We start from the raw sequence: 21,354 nt of genomic DNA on the forward strand, positions 1-21,354 counted from the left end.
TGAGCAGCAAAAATCACCAAAGGGAAATGTGACCTGGTTTCACCTCACTCATTTTGAGGATCATTATGTTTGCACCTCATTGATTCTTGCTGATCATAAGACAGGTGACCTATTCATTGACAGTTACACCACTGACTTTTTCTCCTCTCTCAGTGGTTCCAGACCTCTTCAGATTAGTGCTTTGTTTTGCCTAGTGATAGAAAAAACGGCTTTGTGCCTAAAACAATAAGTGGAAAACGTTGTGAAAAAATTGTGTCTGGGAGAAGTGTCTTTATTGGCCAAGAATTTGGTTGAGGGAAGTAGAAAGGTTATTTTTTCCTTCTCCTTTGGAGGATATGCTTACTTACACCTTTCTGGAGATAAAAGAAATGATTGAGGTGAATATGTTCAGTGGGTAAATTTAAAAATCCAAATGATTGCATTAATTTGCTCTTTAATTCCCATTGGTTGGGTGATAACTAAAACAGGCTAAGAAAGAAGTTCAAATTGAATGCTGTAAGCATAGAAGGGGATTTAAAATTTGAACTAGATTGTCCATGGCACTAAATAGATTAGCAGACTACAGTTTATCCTAATTTCTTGCTGAAAAATTCTTTGACAGGCAGAGATTTTAAGATCATATTTTTTGTTATGTACCAGAGCTTTTCTATCCAATTATTAAGAAAATATAAATCCCATTTCTTAACTCCTTTTTTCTTATCCTGCTACTCTTCTTATTTGATAATACCGATCCATTAAAATGATTGTTATGAAAATTCTGAATAAATGCACCATATTTTGTTCTTCTGAGATGACCATTGGCTATTCTTAATTTTATTTTATTTTATCATTTTACATAGAGAACCTAACTATACTCTGGTAGTAATAGTAGCTAGATTGTGAGCCCCATGAAACGGGATAGGTACTGTGTTCAACTCATTCATTCATTCAATAGTATTTATTGAGCACTTACTATGTGCAGAGCACTGTACTAAGCGCTTGGAATGTACAAATCGGTAACAGATAGAGACAGTCCCTGCCCTTTGATGGGCTTACAGTCTAATCGGGGGAGACAGACAGACAAGAACAATGGCAATAAACAGAATCAAGGGGAAGAACATCTCATTAAAGCAATAGCAAATAAATAGAATCAGGGTGATGTACATCTCATTAACAAAATAAACAGGGTAATGAAGACCTCATAACTCAGAACAGTGCTTGGCACATAGTAAGCTCTTAACAGATGCTATCATTATTATTATTATTATCATTATTAGTAGTAGTAATAGTAATAGCAGCAGTAGTACAGCTGTATCTGTAGTACAAACTTGGTACTAACAGGGAAGACAATCATAAACATTTTAACAACTAGAGAGGTCAAAAATAAATAAATCTGACCTAGTTACAGGAGTGCTAAGAAGGATGTAAATATCTTCAAAAGTGCTAGAGTTGGCCAAAGGGATGCTACGGTTCAGGGTGTTGTATAGTTAATATGGGGAGTTTTTGAAAGGAAGTAGGACTTAAAGGAGGAATTTGAATGTGGGGAGAGCTGAGATCTGCCTGATGTGTGATTAACAAGGAGTAGGATGGTGTGACTGAGGGGGTGGAGTTGGAGATTCTAGGGGGAGGTACAGCTAGAAGTTCTGCTTGAAAAGGACAACGATAATAAATTGGGGAATAATGGGTGAGAACAGTTAGCTAAGGAGGGGCCAGATAGTGGAGAGTGTTGAAGCCTCCTGTGAGGAATTTTTGTCTAATGCCAAAAGATACAGAAAGCCAGTGTGGGAGGGTTTGAGAAGAGTAGAAATGAGGGCTGAGCCCAGCGAAGAGTATAAACTGGAGAGGTGAGAGGAGGCCGGAGGCTAAAAAAGCAGCAAAGAGGCTAGTGCAACAGTTTAACCGAGGCAAGGGCAGAACTGTTAAGAGGTTGGTAGCAGTTTAGGTGGAGAGAAAGGTATGGATATAGGAAATGTTATGCGGGCAAAACTAGCCAGATTCGGCAGTGGACCCAAAGACACTGGAAAGATGCTAAAAGAAACTGAAAGGTACTTGTAAGGCTTATATTAATACTACATGTCCTTTAATTTATTCATTCTTACAATCACACTGTATTTAATGCTTGATTAGTCCATGCCATTCCATGTCTTTAAAAATATTATTATATATTTTAATGCATTTTATTAAATTGTACTTAGTTTTCCCTTTGTGTGTAATGCTCTACTAAGCTAGCCAATGCTAGGTGAATTCAAAGTCAATCGACCTTTTATCTAATAGTATGGGGGAGATGGAGTAGAGTAGGTGAGGGAGGTCTTCTATATACTTTACATATCTATAAAAGCGGGTGTGAAATGACAGGGAAACGTCTGGTATTCTGAAGTCTGTGTTTTCTAACTTCTCTTCACCTCTATAGATGGATTTTCCTTCTTATAAAACATCTATTTGGTGCCAGTATTTTCATTCTACTCTTGGTAGTACCGCATAGAAAATGTTCTGGTGTGATCATTTAAGAACACAGAAAATTGCAGTCAATAATTAATTGGACATTTTGAGGTTGGTACCTCATTTAAAAGAGGAATTGAGAGATCATCATAGAAGAGTTAGACAAGGTACTTTAATCATTTGAGTCCTTGACTCTAGAAAAATGTGATTAGATGTCCTACATTAAATTATATGGTCACAAATTTGAGCTTTCTATCTCATCATCCAGAAGGCTTCCGATGGCACCAGTAAGTGTCCCTGATGGAAAGGTATCAGCCAATGTGATAAAGTAATAAGGAACGGAGGAGAGGCTGCCTAATCTCCTCTGTGTCTCATGTTCCTCGTTCCTCTCCTCATTCTCCTTGGAGACTGAAGCCAGAGAGTCTCTGCTTACACCAGAATCTCCAAGGAATAGCCAGGGGAAGGAGCAGATGAGCCACTGTGGTTGCTATGACGAGAAGCACTGCTCCAGCTCTCTAGGCCGTGACAGCCTCAGTCACCTCTGCTACCCATAACAAACCATAGCAGTAAACCCTGCTGCCTCAAGTGGCAGAGCTGGGATTCGAACTCATGAGCCCTGACTCCAAAGCCCGTGCTCTTTCCACTGAGCCACGCTGTTTCTCTGATTAATATATACTGAGTGTCTACTGTGAGAGGGAAAGGTGGAAATTTACAAATTTGGAAACAATTTGTGTATCAATAGTGAGAAAAGAAAGATGGAGGTTTTAACGAGTAGCTGTATAAATGTGTCAGGATGAAACAGCTGAATGAATACTTGGATTTACAAGCACCTACATATTTTCACAAGTATGGAGGCTAGGCTTAAAATATATAAGGGTGTTGTTTGCTTGATGCTCCTAAGGGGTTGCCAATTGATTGGAAAAGGCTTCACTGAGGAGGTGGTATTTTAAGATGGATAGAGCTGTGGTCTGTTCAAATTAAGTGGGTCGGTTGGCCCAGATTGGAGAAGCAATGTGAACAGAGAAGCAATGCAACCTTTTTTTAATGGTGTTTGTTAAATGCTTACTAAGTGCCAGGAACTGTACTAATCACTGGAGTAGATACAAACTAATCAGGTTGGACACAGTCCATGTCTCATGTGGGGTTCAGTCTTAATTTCCATTTTACAGATGAGGTAACTGAGGCACAGAAAAGTGAAGCAACTTGCCCAAGGTCACATATCAGACATGTGGTAGAGCCTATAGAAAGAGCACAGACCTGGGACCCAAAGGACCTGGGTTCGAATCCAAGTCTGACTTTTTTTTCCCTGCACGACCATGGGCATGTCATTTAACTTCTCTACACCTCAGTTTCCTCATCTGTAAAATGGGGATTAAATCCTACTCCCTTCTACATAGAATGTGAGCCCCATGCAGGTCATGGACTGTGTGCAACTCGATTAATTGCACCTAACCCAGTGTTTAGAACAGAGTGCTTGGCACATAGTAAGTCCTTATCAAATATCATAAAAGAAAAGCTTGGAGGCAAGGAGGGCGAGAGGGAAGTACGGTTAGAAAGCAAAATGGGAGTAGTTGGTGATAAGAGTTGATAAGACAAAAGCTAAGATCAACGTTTCAGCATCTGGGAGGAATGAAGTGAGAGTGGATCTGGTAAATACTATGGAAGAACAACCTGAATTTAGCAGTTGAATGAATGAGAGCTGAAAGACAGTGAGGAATTGAGGATGATACCAGGCTCCTAGGGAAGGGAGGATTGACGGAGATGGAAAAGCGAAAGGAGTGGGTTTAAAAGGGATGACGATAGGTTCAGTTTTAGATATGTAGAGTAGAAAAGTCCTGTATTCCAGAAAAAATGAGGGATTTTTGATTAGATTAGAGGTCAGAGTTGGAATCATCTACATTGCTACCTCACTTTCTTTTTCCCTTTTTTATCCAGTAATGTGCTCATCGCTATGTCTTTTCTTTTATCTTTCCCTTTATCTCTTTCAGACGTCCTCTCTGTGCCTCATCCCTTTTAAGCCTTATCAATCTGCCCCTTGGAAATCCTACTCACAACTTGTGACCTTGTGACTTTAACTGTGGTAGAGAAAGGTTAAAAAATTCTGTACTTCTAAACCAGAAATCAAAATGAAAACTCTCATTCAAAGATCTAGAGTAGGTATGGGCAGATATGAATAGCTTATCTTCCAGAAATATAACTCTTAGAAATCAAAAACTTTTATTTTCTTGGTTAAACTTTGTACGCCGAAACAATTTTGGTCACCCAAATGGATAGAATCAAGGGGAATAGAGATTTGTGAGAATGTTTGATCCCTAGATAATGTTATTAGATTTGTCAGAGGTAGATTGGAATGAGAAGGTTTCTGTGTTCAGTTTCCTGTTTCCTATGAGAATTTTGTAATGGAGAGGCATTATACACTGGGGTAGAATTGTATCTCGGTCAAGGAAGGTCCTGCCTAATAACTTCTCTTGAAGAAGCCTTATTACTATTGGCTGCATTTCTCCTTCAGCTTAAAATGTTCCCTTTACCCTCTTTTCTCTCTCTTTGGAATTCAGCTGGTAACCCATGGATTGGTTGTCTTCAACACATGGACAATTGTGACAATCTATCATATTCTCTATAGAAAAGACATTCACTAATGAACTGTACAGATGGCACTACAGTTGCTGCATGAATAATAAGTGACATTAGTTGGAAGACTTGTGGAATGTAGAAATAATAGTAACAGGCTGTCATCCTAGTTAAATCAGATGCATGAAATAGAAAGAAGTTGATGTGGATTTTTCTAAGGGGATTATCATCAAGTTTTACTTTTACAACCAATGCTGCATATGGTTTCCTGTGGTTCTCGTACATTCTTTGAACATTTTTCTTCTGAGAGGCAACATGGACTAGTCAAAAGAACTTGGGTCTGGGTTTCAGAAAGGCTTGGATTCTAGTCCTGGTTCTGCCACTTGCCTGCCGTGTGAACTACAGCAAGTCATTTAGCCCCTCTGGACTTCCACTTTCTCACCTATAAAATGGGGATAAAATACTTGTCCTTCCTCCCTTAGAGCTCTAAGTAGGACAGGACTGTGTCCAATCTGGTTATTATAATAATCATTGTGGTATTTGTTAAGCACTTACTATGTGCCAGGCATGTATCTACTCCTGTGCTTAGCTCAAAACGAGTGCCTCTTAACTATCATCATTATAATAATATATTGTATATAGACATATGTAATTATAATAGTTTAAGTAAATTGATATTATATCATTACCTGAATCAATGTTTAGGCCTAGAGGTTTGCATGACTATGCTCTCTTTTGAATGTTTTTGTGGCAACAGGAGACTCCATATTGGTGGTGTCATTCTTTCAAATGACTGGAGGATTACACTTACTGAAAAAACAGAATTTCTTTGGAAATGTATAAATGCACAGTGGCAGTCTGTAGGACTGCCGTTTCTCTACATTTTGAAATGTTTTTCTAATAATCATTAGTTAATCTTTCTGCAGAACCTCTGTCCTTGAAGTGGCTGCCAAGCAATAAGATCAATAAAAGGAAACTTTGCCACTTTAATTTCCCAAACCAGCACCCTATTTCAAACTGTTTCTAAGCATTGAGCAATTTATCAGGACTCAGGCTTGTGGCAATTACAATTTCAGGCTTGGAAAATGTTCCTGTGGTCTGTGAACGTGTAAAACCTAATTGGATCCTCCGTTGTTTTATCCCTTCACAGGAGGGTCATGGCCACTTATGGTACACTAAGTAGGCCTTGTATGGGTTTGTGGTGCTATATGATGGAAAGAGGAAGATGATTTGTCATAACTAGTCGTAAGTATGTCAGCCTGCCATAGCCAGAATTTAGTTTTGCTCATTTGCTAAGGAAACCTTGCTGCACCACTGAGTCTATTTCAAAACAGATAATGGCATCGCTTCCTTCTCCCTTCTCTCCCATCTAGTATTACATATGGTAATTAATCTTGATTAATTAGCGAGGCAGTAAATTCTTCTCCCACTGCCCCCCCTCTGTGCATGAAATAACCTGGTGATCTAATCCATACATTCTTATTGTTTATTCCAATAAATATTAGTCAGCTCTTCGGCCAATGCTTAGAAGTACCTAATGGATAGCAGTTTTTCTTGAGTGCTTACTATATCTAGAGCTGAAAAATTGTGATTCTAGAGAATGGAATCAGTTGACAACAATAATTATGCAAAGGGAGAGAATAGGGGAACTAAGACTGTGCAGGTTGCTCTCCGTAATTTTAAGGAGATGGAATGAAGGAGGGAAGATCACCATCCTAGCTATGTCCTGTTCATACTACCATCCAAACAGAACCTTCCTGGACTTACCATTAGCGACCCTTTAGAGCACCTAGGCTAGGCATATAAAAGGGGAAGCCCTGACTCCAGATCACCCCAGGCTACTTAATGTGCACCTGGCACCTTCCTCCCTATGTATTGGCTAAATTCCGGGATTAGCAAGAGGGCTCTGAGCTCTGACTATTATTCAACCTGACTGGAATCCCCCAATTCCAAGTCCGGTTTTCATATCCTAGAGATGGGGCAGATCGCATCTGTGGATCCAGTGGATCTGTGGATATCTAGTGGAGCCCACCTTATATAGAGTAAGTTTTTACTCTAGAGATATTTAGGCCAGGGATCTTCTTTACTTACTCTGTTGTTTGTTCCCAAACACTTAGTACAGCGCTCTGAACATAGTAAGCACTCAATAAATAGCGATAATAACTGTGGTATTTGTTAAGGGGTTACTATGTGCCAGGCACTGCACTAAGCGCTGGAGTAGATACATTGTAATTGGGTGGAATGCAGTTCCTGTCACACACTGGGCTCACAGTCTTAATTCCCATTTTGCAGATGAGGTAACTGAGGCCCAGGGAAGTAAATTGACTTGCCCAAGATCTCACAACAGACATGTGGCAAAGTCAGGATTAGAACCTAGGTCCTTCTGGCTTCCAGGCCTATGCTCTATCAACCAAACCACACTTCTTTTAAATTCAACAGATTGATTGATTTGAGGGTGCTTTACATGCTTTGTAATGGCATACCTTTCTCACTCGGCCTCTTTTGCCAAGGCACAAGAAAGAAAAATGGAGTAGGAAAAAAATCTCTTCAATATGATTGGAAATACTTGCCGGTGAGGATACAGCCTTAGTTGTCTTTATGGGTTTTTTTCCTCCTGGGGGGAGAAATCAAATATGATCAGCTGTGTAATTTAATATAATAAGACTTTTAAAAATGTTATATTTAGGTTCCCAGTGCCTTTGCAAAAATTATTGATTCATTTGTTTGAGGTTATAATGTGTAAAACTGCCTCAGGGTGTAAGTCTAAAAAGTACATTTAATTAAAATACATAAAACTTAGTAGAGTAACAATTAAAACAACCTCAAAGAGTATATAAGAAACTGTCAGTCTTAAAGTTTCATTATCTTAGAAAGACTCTTTTTTTAAAAAAGCAAGTTTCTAAGGTTTTTATTTTCCTTAGTTTTTTCCTTACCATAGTTTTATGAAGTATGAAGTATGCCTGAACTCTTTCAGACAACAAACACCTATTTCAGTTCTCTGCATACATGGGTCTAAATAAATGCTATTGGTGGGGTTAATGATGATGTTAATGATGATGCTTATGAAACGCTTTCCCATCTCCCACTCCATCACCATGACTTGCCTATTTATGGTGTCATAGTGTATAAGAAGAGTGGTCATATCTACGAATTTCATTGTATTGTGCTCTCCCAAGCTCCTGATTCAGTACTCCACACACTGTAAGCACTCAGTAAATCTCATTGATTGATTAATGATTGATCTGAATCCTGAGAAATGATCCTTGACAATAGCTTTGGATGAAATGCCAAGAAAAGTTGAAGAAAGCTGGAATAGTGAAGATTGGAGAAGAAAAGACAATGGGAGCTGAGGACAGAATATGGTTCTTCCACCTCCCTTTATCAATCAATCAGTCAATCAATACTATTTATTCAGTCCCTGAGGTATGGTGGAGTATGGTACTAAGGATTTGGGAGAGTACAACAGAGCTAGAAGTCATAATCCCTGCCCTCATAGAGTTTACCATCTAGCAGAGCAAGAACTCTCTCTGGTCTGTCTACAATAGCCCCTCACAACCCATCCCGCTTTCACGCCCCCAACAGTGGAAGATGAATGGCTAAAACCTTCTGATTGCATATGCTGAAATTTTTTTACAAATCAACATTTTTGCTGTGTTGTAGTAGATTATGTCTTGAAGAGTTAATACCTTCTCTCAAAGTGTCTTATTTAACAATTCTAGGTTTGACTTTTGGTAGTTTCCTCTCTATCTAAGAGACCTATTTGTTGGGCTGTATTTGGCCAGATGTGACTTAAATCCTGAAAATAATCTGACTCATTCTGTACAGGTTAAGCTTCAGGGAAACTGAAAGTTTTTATGAAAATGCCCCTTGCCGTTACCTATGCTGTTTAATTTAGCTTATTTTCACAAATAAATCATGTAAAATATTGCTTTATATGATATAATTGTGTATACTATGTACTTATTATTTTATATTATGAGGAAACTGACTTGCCCAAGATCATCCAGCAGGCAAGTGGCATAGCCGGGATTAGAACCCAGGTCCTTCTGACTCCCAGCCCTGTGCTCTATCCACTAGGCCATGCTGCTTCTCGTTATTATTGTATTTAACTTCCTAGTTTTAGTCCAAGCAAACTTGATCCATAGTTCTAATGACTCCCAGTAGAACTGAATATTCTGCTCAGGGAAATAAGAAAAGTGAAAATGAAAATCTAAAATGTGTGGGATGAGTGCAAATTTATTTACCATTTCCACTGTTGCAGTACATGTTTGAAAGATGACATGTCACTAGATTGGCATTCACCTGTTCTTATTACTGCTATTTTATAACTCTAAATGTAACTGGCATTTAACCCCCAGTGCTTAAATGATAATGCTGAATTTCTTTCTTTCAGAAAAGTGTGATGAACAGCTTGTCTCCGCATTGCCTCATGTTGCCTTCAGCAGTTCATCGTTTATTACTAGTAGCTATTCTCCGGGCTACGCCAAGCTGAACAAACGAGATGGTAAGTGAATAGTTCTCCTTTGCTTGTTTTCCCAAAATTGAATGGGTCCAGTGAATAGTCACATCTACTCGGATATATCAATCAATCATATTTACTGAGCACTTACTATGTGCAGAGCACTTTACTAAACGCTTGGTAGCATACAATATAACAATATAACAGTTTTATGCTTAATCTCACAAACATTTTATAGTACAAACTGGTCACCATGCTATGACTATAAGTTCCTAGTGGGCAGGGAATACAGCTATTAATGTTGTATATATATTACATACATATTTATATATATGTACTCTTCCAAGTGGTTGGTACAGTACTCTGCACACAGTAAGCACTCAGCAAATACAATTGATTGATTGATTGCTGGTGAGCCACCTAAAAGTACTAGAGTTGTGGGGAGTGTTAATTGTAACCCTTATCTTTTTAGGAGATTCTGAGAATGTGGAGGTATATTTGACCAAAATAAATAGTACTGATTTTTAACAATGAGAAGAGGTTTGGCCTGGTGGAAAGAGTACGGGCACTGAAGATCATGGACCTGGGTTTTAATTCAGACTCCGCCACTTTTCTGCTGTGTCACCTTGGGCTAGCCACTTAACTTCTCTGTGTCTCAGTTACTTCATCTTAAAATGGGAATCAAGACTGTAAGCCCTATGTGGGATGTGTACTGTGTCCATTCGATCGTCCTGTATATTCTGTAACACTTAATCAGTGCCTGACACATAGTAAGCGCTTAACAAATACCACCCAAAAAAAGATGTATTGACACTATGCCTAAGGTGAAGGGATATAAATTGTAGAGTTCTTTGTATACCGCAGGCCCAAACTTTCCATTTTGTTTGTTGCTTCTGCCCAAAAATGTTATCAATTCCTGCACTAAAGTTTCTTAAACTGGTGAAATGTAGTGTTAAAATAGAGACAAAACTGCTAAAATTGAGACAACTGTTCATATTGCCATTAGTTTGCCTTTCAATTTTTGTAAATGTGCTTGATATTTATCAAGCCCCAATGATATAAGGCACTTGCAGTGCTAAATCATTTCAGAAAGACCTAGAGGGTAAACTCAGGGATGTTACCAGGCTAAGTTTGTGGATCAGTGTAAATCACGTATTTCTGTGAATTTAGCAGACACTTTTTGGACCCTCATCTATGTTTTTAAACTCTGATGGTTATGCATCTAAGTTTTCATTCAATCTAGAAATTGGATGTAGTTTCATCCCAGTTCAAGCAGCTAGCCCACCTCCTTCCTCCATCGCCCGATGACTCCTGCAATCCCCATGCTATTTCCTCTGTGTAGTTAGGTTACAGTACAGTTGAACAAAGACTTCCAAAGATCCAAAATTCTGTCTTCCACTCTCTAGATGGTGCTTCGTAAAGGTATTGCACATCCTGGGGAATGAAAACCCTGCTGCAGAATGAGAATACAAATTCTACTGCAGCATAGCAGGGTGCAGTTAGTCACATTTCAGCCACTACAATTAGTCCTTCATTATTCATAAGCACTTATGCAGGTCTGAGCGATTCAGTCTGTGAAACAGCATTAATTATCTTCTTTTCTTTATTATTGAGGCATCTTGTAACTAGAATTTAAAAAAATAAATAAATCTCCATCTGTGTGAGTTACCTCCTGGAACAATAATCTTCGGTGCTGGACCGTTGGTGAGAAGAGTATTTGGATACAGGGACAACCAGTAGAGGTCCCTGGAAAGAATGACCATAAGATAGTTGTGAGCAAGGAATGTGTCCCTTTATAGTTATATTGTACTCTTCCAAGTGCTTAGTAAAGTGTTTTGCACACAGTAAGCCCTCAATGAATAAGATTGAATGAATGAATGAATGACTCTACTTTTCATCTATTAACCGCCAATAGTAAGTACTGAGAGCTTACTCTGGGCAGAGCATCAAACCAAGTGCTTGAAATAGGACAATGGAATTAGTAGACAGAATCCCAGCCCTTAAGGAGTTCATAATCTAGAAGAAGAGAAAAACACCAATATAAATTATAGGTGGGGGCAAACAGAGCTCAGAGGTATCAATCAACAATCAGTGGTAGTTATTGAGCACTTACTATGTGCAGAGCACTGCACCACGCATTTGGGAGAGTACGATATAACTAAGTTGGTAGATAGGTTCCCTTCCCACAGTAAGCTGCACAGAAATGCTATGAAGGATGGGGAGGGGTCGAGTTCCCAAGTGCTTAGTTGACCTCTAGGGAAGTAGATGGAATACGTTTAGAAGAGAAGATTAAGGATGTCAAATGGCCCATCTAAAAGGACTGGAATTAGCGTGAAAGAGAATAACCATCACATTGTTCCTTCAGCATCCTCTGACACAATTGGAGCCGGAGAACTAGGCTCTATGAATGGACCGTTACTGTTCTACTGCAGAAGACACATCCAGGTTCTAGAGTAGTTATAACAGAGTCCCTAATCAGACATCCTCAACCCCAAATGGCAGGACAAGATTTCAAAAAATGAGGTCCTTCAATACAATCAAGTCTCCAGCATTTGAGCTCAGAGCTCACAGCATCACAGCTGCAGGTTGTGAGTGAGTGAAAATGGACTTGAACAAGATACCCAGGAAGCTGTTGCACAGTGGTGGTGATAGCAGCAGTAGTACTAATGATATTTATTAAGCATGTACCGAGTGCGATGCATTGTACTAAGTGTTTGGGAAGCACAAGAGAAGACAAAATATGTTCTCTGCCCCTGCTCACAAAGAGCTAATGATAAACTCATTCATTTATTCAATCGTATTTATTCAGCGCTTACTGTATGCAAAGCAAAGCACTGTACTAAGCACTTGGGAGAGTACAATATAACAATATACAGACAAATTTCCTGCCTACAATGAGTTTACAGTCTAGAGGGGCAGACATTAATATAAACAACATTAGATTACAGACTTTGTAATTTTATGTTACAAATACTTTGATGCTAACTTGTACAAGTTCATCTCCTTTTTCTCCCTATGGAGTAACTATAAACCACATTTTCAACCTGGGCTTTAAAACCTTCTTGTGCATTTGGTGCTGTGTGTGCTTCAGGCACTTCTTCACATTCAGTAAAACAGAAGAACAATAATATTTATGAAGCATTTACTATGTGCCAGACATGGTACTAAGCACTGAGGAAGTTACACACAAATCAGGTTGGACACAGTCCCTGTCCCATGTGGGGCTCACAGTCTCAATCCCCATTTTACAGGTGAGTTAACTGAGGCCCAGAGCAGTGAAATGACTTGCCCAAGGTCACATAGCGGGCAAGTGGTGGAGCTGGGATCAGAACCCAGCTCCTTCTGACTTAATCTTTGTTCTTTTTCTTGGTCCCAATATTGAAAAATAATTTTTGTTTCCCTGCTCTCCATTGAATGATAATCCCCTTATGAGGATTGCTCAGGATAGGGTTTCACTAGACTGTGAGCTCGTTGTGGGCAGGGAATGTATCTGGTGTTATATTGTACTCTCCCAAGCAATTAGTACAGTACTTTGCACGCAGTAAGCACTCAATAAATGCAGTTGAATGAAGTAATTGCTCAATAAGCACCACTGATGTTGATGGTAATGAAATGACAAGGAAAGCAAGCAAATTAGGAGGCCAGATTAAATAATGTAAAGACTTAATGGAGTACACTCTCAAAAATGTGAAATTGCAGGAGATTTGTTGGGAGATCATTGCAACAGACAGACCAGCGGGCTGGAAAGCAATCAGTTGAGCAGTTCCTTCCTTGTTTGCAGGGAATGTGTCTGTTTATTGTTAAATTGTACTCTTCCGGCCCTTAGTAATTGCTTTGCACACAGTAAGCACTCACTAAATATGGCTGAATGAATGAAAGTGAGGAGCTCTTCTCTTTGAACAAAGGTTTAGGGAAGTTCAGGAGGTCAAGAGAAAGGCTCAAAAACTGAAACAAACCCACTGGCATAGCAGGGTGCTATCCTAAGTGCAAACATTGGAACAAAGTGTGTTTGTTCATCATTCACTGTTTCAACCACACCCATGCACATGGATAACATCTAAAATGAAGAACAACCTCACACACACACACACACACACACACACTCCATCTTCTCTTTTTTGTGGTATTTGTTGCACTTTGTACCGTTCAGCCACTGTTCTAAGTGCAGGGGTAGATACAAGGTAATTAGGTTGGACAGTCCCTGCCCCACATGGGGATCACAGCCTTAATCTCCATTTTACAGATGAGGTAACTGAGACACTGAGAAGTGAAGTGCACATAGAAACATAGTAAGCGCTCAATAAATATTATTGAATGAATGAATGAAAGTGACTTGACCAAGGTCACACAGCAGTCATGTGGCAGAGCTGGGATTAGAGTTCAGGTCCTCTGACTCTCAGGCCCATGTTCTATCCACTCCTTCCTAGTGGCTGTGTCATGAGGATTAATTTACTGTGCTAGCTAGCAATAGCAGCTAGGTCACGGAATCTCTCACAAACTTGGAGCTGAATTCAAATTAGCAGGTTGACATAAATGCTCAAACCAAAGACTGAGATAATTGAGAAATCAAGATAGAGAAAAATCGCAGAATGTCCTTTGGCTTTATCCCCCACTGTCTTCAGATTATCTGTCCATTTCTCAAAAGACTTGCTGGCTTTCTAAATTTGGTTTTCTTCAACTTTAATCGAGTCTGGGATGGCCAGATTGTTGCCTAGCTGTCTGAATTCAGTAATATTATTAAATCCTGTGGCAATCTTTAGTAGCGTGCAGAATTTCCCCACCTTAGACTGGAACATAAGGATGGCTTCTCTCAGGCTTAGTGAAAGTTTCTAGTGCTGGGATGACTCTGCTTAATGGCTCATTTCTGCTAATATAACCTCTTATGTATATGTCTCCAGAGGACAGTTATCATCATTCGGTACCTACCAGATGATTATCATAAAGACATCCGGCGAACTCAAGGCTAGTTGAGTTCAAAAGGTTTCCCTGTGGCCTAGACCACATAATTTTGTGGTCGCTTTTCTCGCCCCAAACATAGCAACGTTCATTCAGTTGGACATAGTACAGAGTCCTGCTTTAATCCAGTGGAAAATGGTCAAAATGGACACATTCATCTCTGCCACAACCAGCCATTCCACTGTGGAACATTCAACTTTTCTTAGCTGCCGAATTTCAGATACCAGAACTGTCCATGATGTCTTTTATTTTGTCAACTCTAAGAATGTAGTGTAGAGAGAGCAGTTATCTCTGTCTTTTATTAGAATAAGGGGAAAAATGTTGGTGTCCAGATTATGTCTGCTCAAGATGTTTTCAAGAAAGCAGTCCATTAAAGGAATATGGATCATGTTAAGTTCAAAGAAAACAATCATCTTTTGCCTTTTTTTAACCTTTTTTTCAATGTAATGCAACATATTAGGTATCAACAAACATATAATTTTTATACGTCTTTCTGCAAGCGCTTAGTGCAGTGCTCTGCATAAAGTAAGCGCTATCTGTTGCCGAATTGTACACTCCAAGCACTTAGTACAGTGCTCTGCACATAGTAAGCGCTCAACAAATACTATTGAATGAATAAATACGATTGAATGAATGAATGTAAAAGTTGCTACATGTGACTGGGATAGATAGCACTGGAGAAAATGCCTCCTGTTTTTCCAGATTCCTTATTTGGCATTAACACATAGGTGAATCACATCATTTTCTAATAGGAGTCTCAGTGCTGGACAGTTGCCAAGTTTCATGAAAAGTCATTCATGCAACACACATCGACAAAGATCTAATGCACTTCAGAATAAAATTAACGCTAAGACAAAGCGAACTCTCAAAATCAGAATACCACCTTGAAAGGTAATTGAGATAGAAAAACACTATGCAAATACAACTCTTGGAGGAACAGCAGAACTATTCATGGTAAAAGACTTGATCCTTTGTGTGCAAATGAAAGTTGTTTCTTCCCTCACGTCTCTTGCCTGCCACACTCTAGTCCACACCCTCCCTATTGTCTGGAACCTCCTTCCCCTTCATATCCAGCAGACTGCAGCTCTCCCTATCTTCAAAGCCTACTACTAGTAATACTAACAGTGATAATAATCACTGTGGTATTTGTTAAGCACTTACTATGTGTATGTGTCAGGAACTATACTAAGCTCTGGGTAGATACAAGATTAATCAAGTTGGTCACAGTCCCTTTCCCACATGGGGCTCACAGTCGTAATCCCCATTTTACAAGCGAGTTAACAGAAGCCCAGAGAAGTTAAGTGACTTTTCCAAGGTCACACAGCGAACTAGTGACAGAGGTGCTTCTGACTCCCAGGCCTGTGCTTTTTCCACCAGGCCACACTGCTTCTCTAAAATCATATTTCCTCTAGGAAGCTTTTCCTAACTAGCCTCTCATCTCCCAGCCTTATTTCCCTCCCTTCTGCATCACCTATGACTTGAGTCCTTATCCTGTAAACGCTTTGTTTTCACACTACCCCTTGACCCCATAGCATTTATGTACAAACTTTTATACTCAGTAGCTTCTCCTACATGCAGAACACTGTACTAACTGCTTGGGAAAGTACAGTACCGGAGAGCGTGTGGACTGGTTCCCTGCCCACAAGGAGCAGGAGGAGTGTGTCCTAATGGTTAGAGCACAGGCCTGGAAGGTCAGAAGGACCGGGGTTCTAATCCCCACTCTGCCACTTGTGTGCTGTGTGACCTCAGGCAAGTCGCCTAACTTCTCTGTGCCTCAGTTATTCATCAGTAAAACAGGGATTAAGACTCTGTGGGACAAGGCCTCACTGTTCTTCCCTTGCTTGTTTATTTCTATGACACGATTAGCAGGTCAATGTTATGGGATCTTCAGTTTTCCCTTTGTCTACTGCAAGTTCTTAAACATTTGCAAAGTGAATGGCCTTTTACATTGTACTTCATGTGGTCTTACATTTAACAAACCAGGTATTAACAAAATGTTTTCCTTCCCTAATTCAGAGATTTCAAAGCATCTTGGCAATGGTTTGCCTCAGTTTCTTGTCAAATATGTATTTATTACCTTGGCTCTTTTAACAATGGTTAATTGAAGGCCAAAATGATTTGATGACTAGCGCAAAACTCATAACCCTTCAGGAATGGGATGCTGCTTTGTATTCTTTGCATTCAGTGAGTTTGGAGAGTGTTTCAATCAAGCTGTTGCACCTTGAAAACTAATGGTGCTCAGCTCATTCTAGACCTTTTGAGTACGTGGATTTTTGATTCACTACACTGTTCATCAAACTATCATGGCATAGATATGAAGCAGTGGGGTGGCCTTGACTCGTCTCTCTCGTTCACCCCACACATCCTATTCGTTACCGAGACCTGCCGGTTTCACCTCTACAATATCGCCAAGATCCGCCCTTTCCTCTCCACCCAAACGGCTACCTTACTGTTACGGGCTCTCGTTATATCCCGGCTAGACTACTGTGTCAGCCTTCTCTCTGACCTCCCTTCCTCCTCTCTCGCCCCGCTCCGGTCTATTCTTCACTCCGCTGCCCGGCTCATCTTCCTGCAGAAACGATCTGGGCATGTCACTCCCCTTCTTAAACAACTCCAGTGGTTGCCTATCGACCTCCGCTCCAAACAAAAACTCCTCACTCTAGGCTTCGAGGCTCTCCATCACCTTGCCCCTTCCTACCTCTCCTCCCTTCCCTCTTTCTACCATCCACCCCGCACGCTCCGCTCCTCTGCCGCCCACCTCCTCACCGTCCCTCAGTCTCGCCTATCCCGCCGTCGACCCCTGGGCCACGTCCTCCCGCAGTCCCGGAATGCCCTCCCTCCTCACCTCTGCCAAACTGATTCTCTTCCCCTCTTCAAAACCCTACTTAAAACTCACCTCCTCCAAGAAGCCTTCCCAGACTGAGCTCCTCTTCTCCCTCTACTCCCTCTGCCACCTCCCCTTTACCTCTCCGCAGCTAAACCCGCTTTTTCCCCTTTTCCCTCTGCTCCTCCCCCTCTCCCTTCCCATCCCCACAGCACTGTACTCGTCCGCTCAACTGTATATATTTTCATTACCCTATTTATTTTGTTAATGAATTGTACATCGCCTTGATTCTATTTAGTTGCCATTGTTTTTACGAGATGTTCTTCCCCTCGACTCTATTTATTGCCATTGTTCTTGTCTGCCCATCTCCCCCGATTAGACTGTAAGCCCATCAAACGGCAGGGACTGTCTCTATCTGTTGCCGATTTGTTCATCCCGAGCGCTTAGTACAGTGCTCTGCACATAGTAAGCGCTCAATAAATACTATTGAATGAATGAATGAATGAATGAATGAATGAATGAAAAAAAAGAACAGAATCAAACAGGTAAACTTTAATGATTAAGGGAAGAAAAATGTGTATTTTGGCTTTTATTAATTCCTATTTCACAGATCACCATATTCTCCCTTCTCAACACGTGGGTTGTGATTCGACACTATTCCAAGTGGAGCATATTAAATGAGAACTTTTTTAATGCCTTCAGTTTAACTCTTTAAAAAAAACATGCCAGAGTGCGCTGTCTTGCGGCAGAATGATACTTCTCTGAAAGTAGTAATTATAGAAGGTAGTTCAGCATGATTAGTTGAGAGGAGCAAGACAGATCAATTAGCTACAAAGTGATTTGTTTTTAATGAAGGAAAAATGAAGTTTCTAACTTAGAAAAGGCATTTTGAGATAATTGTTAATCCAGTCCCTTCCCTTAACAATATCTTCTCTGTGGCTGAAAATCCCCACATGCTCTGCAGAAGATTTTCGGTGCTCTTTAGCAGACGTTCAGCTTTGGAGCGGAGAGGTAGAAATAATGCTCAAAATTCTCGTGCTTTCCCAGCCAGGTAGGTGGCTGCGGAAGGAGAAATGCGGGAAACTAAAGAAAAGATACGATGGTGTCCTGTGAATGGACAATTTAATGAGGCCGCAGTACTTTCTTTGCCTGAAGTCCAGAATTACTGCGCTGGGACAATATACATATTTGGTTTAATAATTGGAAACAAATTCAGTAGACTCCGGAGGAAAGAACCAGAGAGTGTGATTTGGGAGCCCTGGGGTCAGAAGCTTATTTTTATTGTTTTTCTATAGCCTCATTACTCTTTTTGACCTACTTCAAGGTATTACTATTCACACCTTCCAAGTGAGGGAACTGAGACTCGGAAAACCTCCCACAGGGTAATTTTCTAGGTAAATCTGAGTCAAGACACCTTGTTACCCAGCTTACTGGGACAATGGGGAATTCCAATTATTGAAAAATATTTTTTATTTAAGATTTAGAGTTGACCAACAAGAGCCAGAGAAATCTCAGTAAGATGATTGGACAGACAGCACAATGAACTTTGGTCATTTTCATTCAGAGACCTGATTAGGAGATCTTTTTCATCAAAATCATCATCATCATGATGATCATCAGTAACATCAGTAGCATTTATTGGGTACCTGCTGTGAATAGAACACTGTATTAGGTTGCGGGGCTCAGTGGAAAGAGCCCGGGCTTTGGAGTCAGAGGTCATGGGTTCGAATCCTGGCTCGGCCACTTGTCAGCTGTGTGACTTTGGGCAAGTCAATTAACTTCTCGGTGCCTCAGTTACCTCATCTGTAAAATGGGGATTAAGACTGTGAGCCCCACTTGGGACAACCTGATTCCCCTGTGTCTCCCCCAGCGCTTAGAACAGTGCTCGGCACATAGTAATCGCTTAACAAATACCAACATTATTATTATTATTATTATTATTATTATTATTAGGTGTTTGGGGAAGTATAACCACAAATGTAAAAGGCTCAATTCCCGCCCCTGAGGAGGCTTAATGTCTAAAGGAGGAGACAAACAAAATATACACTATACAAAGTGGAAAAGTGACAAGAAAGATATGAAAAGTAGACACAAGTGAAGTAAAGAAATAGCAATCGATAATGTTTATTGAGCGCTTACTGTGTGTAGAGCACTGTACTAAGCGCTTGAGGGAATACAGCATAACAGAGTTGTTTGACATGTTCCCTGCCCACAGAGAGCTTACGGTCTATAGGGGGAAGCAGACATTAATATAAATACAATATAATTACAGATATGTGCCTAAGTGCTTGAGACTGAGGGTAAGGTGAATATAGAGTGCAAATCCAAATGGAAAATGATAGACAAAGGAGTGGGAGAAGAGGAAATGAGGGCTTAGTTGGGGAAGGCCTCTTAGAAGAAATGTGCTTTTAATAAGGCTTTGAAGGTGGAGAGAGTAATTGTCAGTCGCATATGAAGAGGGAGGGCATTCTAGGCAAGAGGTCAGTGGCAAAATAGGAGAGATTGAGCTACAGTGAGTAGGTTGGCATTAGAGGAGCAAAGTTTGTGGGCTGGGTTATAGTAGGAAATCAGGGAGGTAAGGTTAGAGGGGGTAAAGGAAGAAGGGGCTCACAGTTAAAGAGGGAGGGAGTACAGGTCTTTTATCCCCATTTTACAGATGACCTACCTGAGGCCCAGAGAAGTTTGGTGACTTGCTTATGGCCCCACAGCAGTCATTTGGCAGAGGTGGAAGGAGAATTCAGGTCCTCTGACTTTCAGCTCCATGCTCTATCCATAAAACACTGCTGTTTCTCCATGTAGCTCATGGCACATGAATACTAGATCTTAAATTAAAAAGTAGGACAGTTGTGTATATGCAGTCATCATAATGAAAAGGGTAACACTTCCAAATTTCTAAATGTAATCTTTTATTTGGCTCCTGATTACAAGATTACCGATTTTGGCACATGTATGTGCTTTCAATTTTAAAGGTATAATCATGAAACATTAAAGGGATCTAAATGACTAAGTGAATTATTTAAAACCATGTATCACTGTATTATACAATATTTAGTTACGTTTGAATGGCTCTTCCAACAGACGTTTGTGTATGATTTTATGTAAAATATTCGGTCCAATAAGGAAAAAAATTCAACCAAATGGATTCAGTTACTCTGATTCTGCTTCTCCTCTCCTTGAAAACAGTTTTATTCCGTGAAAGGGAAATAAGAAAAGTGAGAGTTTTCTCCTTTAAAATAAAAGTTTTCACTTTATAGGTCAGGGTTCAGCTTTTGCACATTACTTTGCTCAGCCTTAATTTTGGCCAAGTCTTTGGGATAAGGTTGCTGCTTCTAGATGATCTGCATTAGAATTAATTACAACCTTTTAAAATAACTCTTGAAGACTCCAGTGACCCAATCTCTTCCTTTTTTAGGAACCTCGATGAACTGGCCAGCTAATCATGTCATTCCTCCCACACCTCTCCTACCCTCTCATCCTCTTTCTCCTCCTTTCCAGAAGTCTGTCAAGAGGAGGTTTCACATCTGCTCCCCAAATACATCCTTCAAACTGTGCTCTGGAACCTGTCATCTCTCAGTTTTTAATAAGATTTTTTTCAACTCTTCTCTCCTCCCTAGAGGTCATTTTCAACCTATGGCTCTTCTTCAAGCTCTCCCTCTACCTTGAAACACACTTTGGCCAAAAACACAGGTTACTCCTTTCTTAAAAAACAAAGCAAAAACCTTCTCTGAATCTCACTCCATCTTCTAGCTATTTCCTTATCTCCTTGTTTCCATTCCTGTCTATACTTCTACAGTGGGCTCAAATAATCCAGCTATTTCTCTCCTCCAGCTGTTTTCTTGGTTCAGTAAACTCTGGCTTTTGATCCCTTATCTCCACTGAAACTGTATCCTCCCCAAGGTCACCTATGACCCCTCCTTAGGAAATGTAATGATCTCTACTCTAGTCCAAACCTCCTTGAACTGTTGGTTGCTTCAGTTACTTTAAGCACTCCCTTCAGTCAATTAGTCAATCGTATTTATTGAGCACTGTGTGCAGAGCACTGTACCAAGCAGTTTGGAGAGTACAGCACAACAATCTAACAGAAACATTCCCTACCCACAGTAAACTTATAGTCTAGAGGGGGAGG

The 21,354-nt window shown here is 40.2% G+C and overlaps 1 protein-coding gene across 1 annotated transcript in view; it reads left to right on the forward strand.

The window, feature by feature from the left end:
* CNTNAP2 (contactin associated protein 2) overlaps positions 1-21,354 on the forward strand; it is a 1,271,576-nt gene that overhangs the window by 405,421 nt on the left and 844,801 nt on the right. The window contains exon 2 of the mRNA XM_029062825.2: positions 9,383-9,493. Within this exon, the coding sequence (XP_028918658.1) occupies positions 9,383-9,493 (111 nt within the window). The remainder of the gene's footprint in view (positions 1-9,382; positions 9,494-21,354) is intronic.

The sequence above is a fragment of the Ornithorhynchus anatinus genome, chromosome 4, assembly GCF_004115215.2.
Source record: "Ornithorhynchus anatinus isolate Pmale09 chromosome 4, mOrnAna1.pri.v4, whole genome shotgun sequence".
Classification (NCBI taxonomy): domain Eukaryota; kingdom Metazoa; phylum Chordata; class Mammalia; order Monotremata; family Ornithorhynchidae; genus Ornithorhynchus; species Ornithorhynchus anatinus.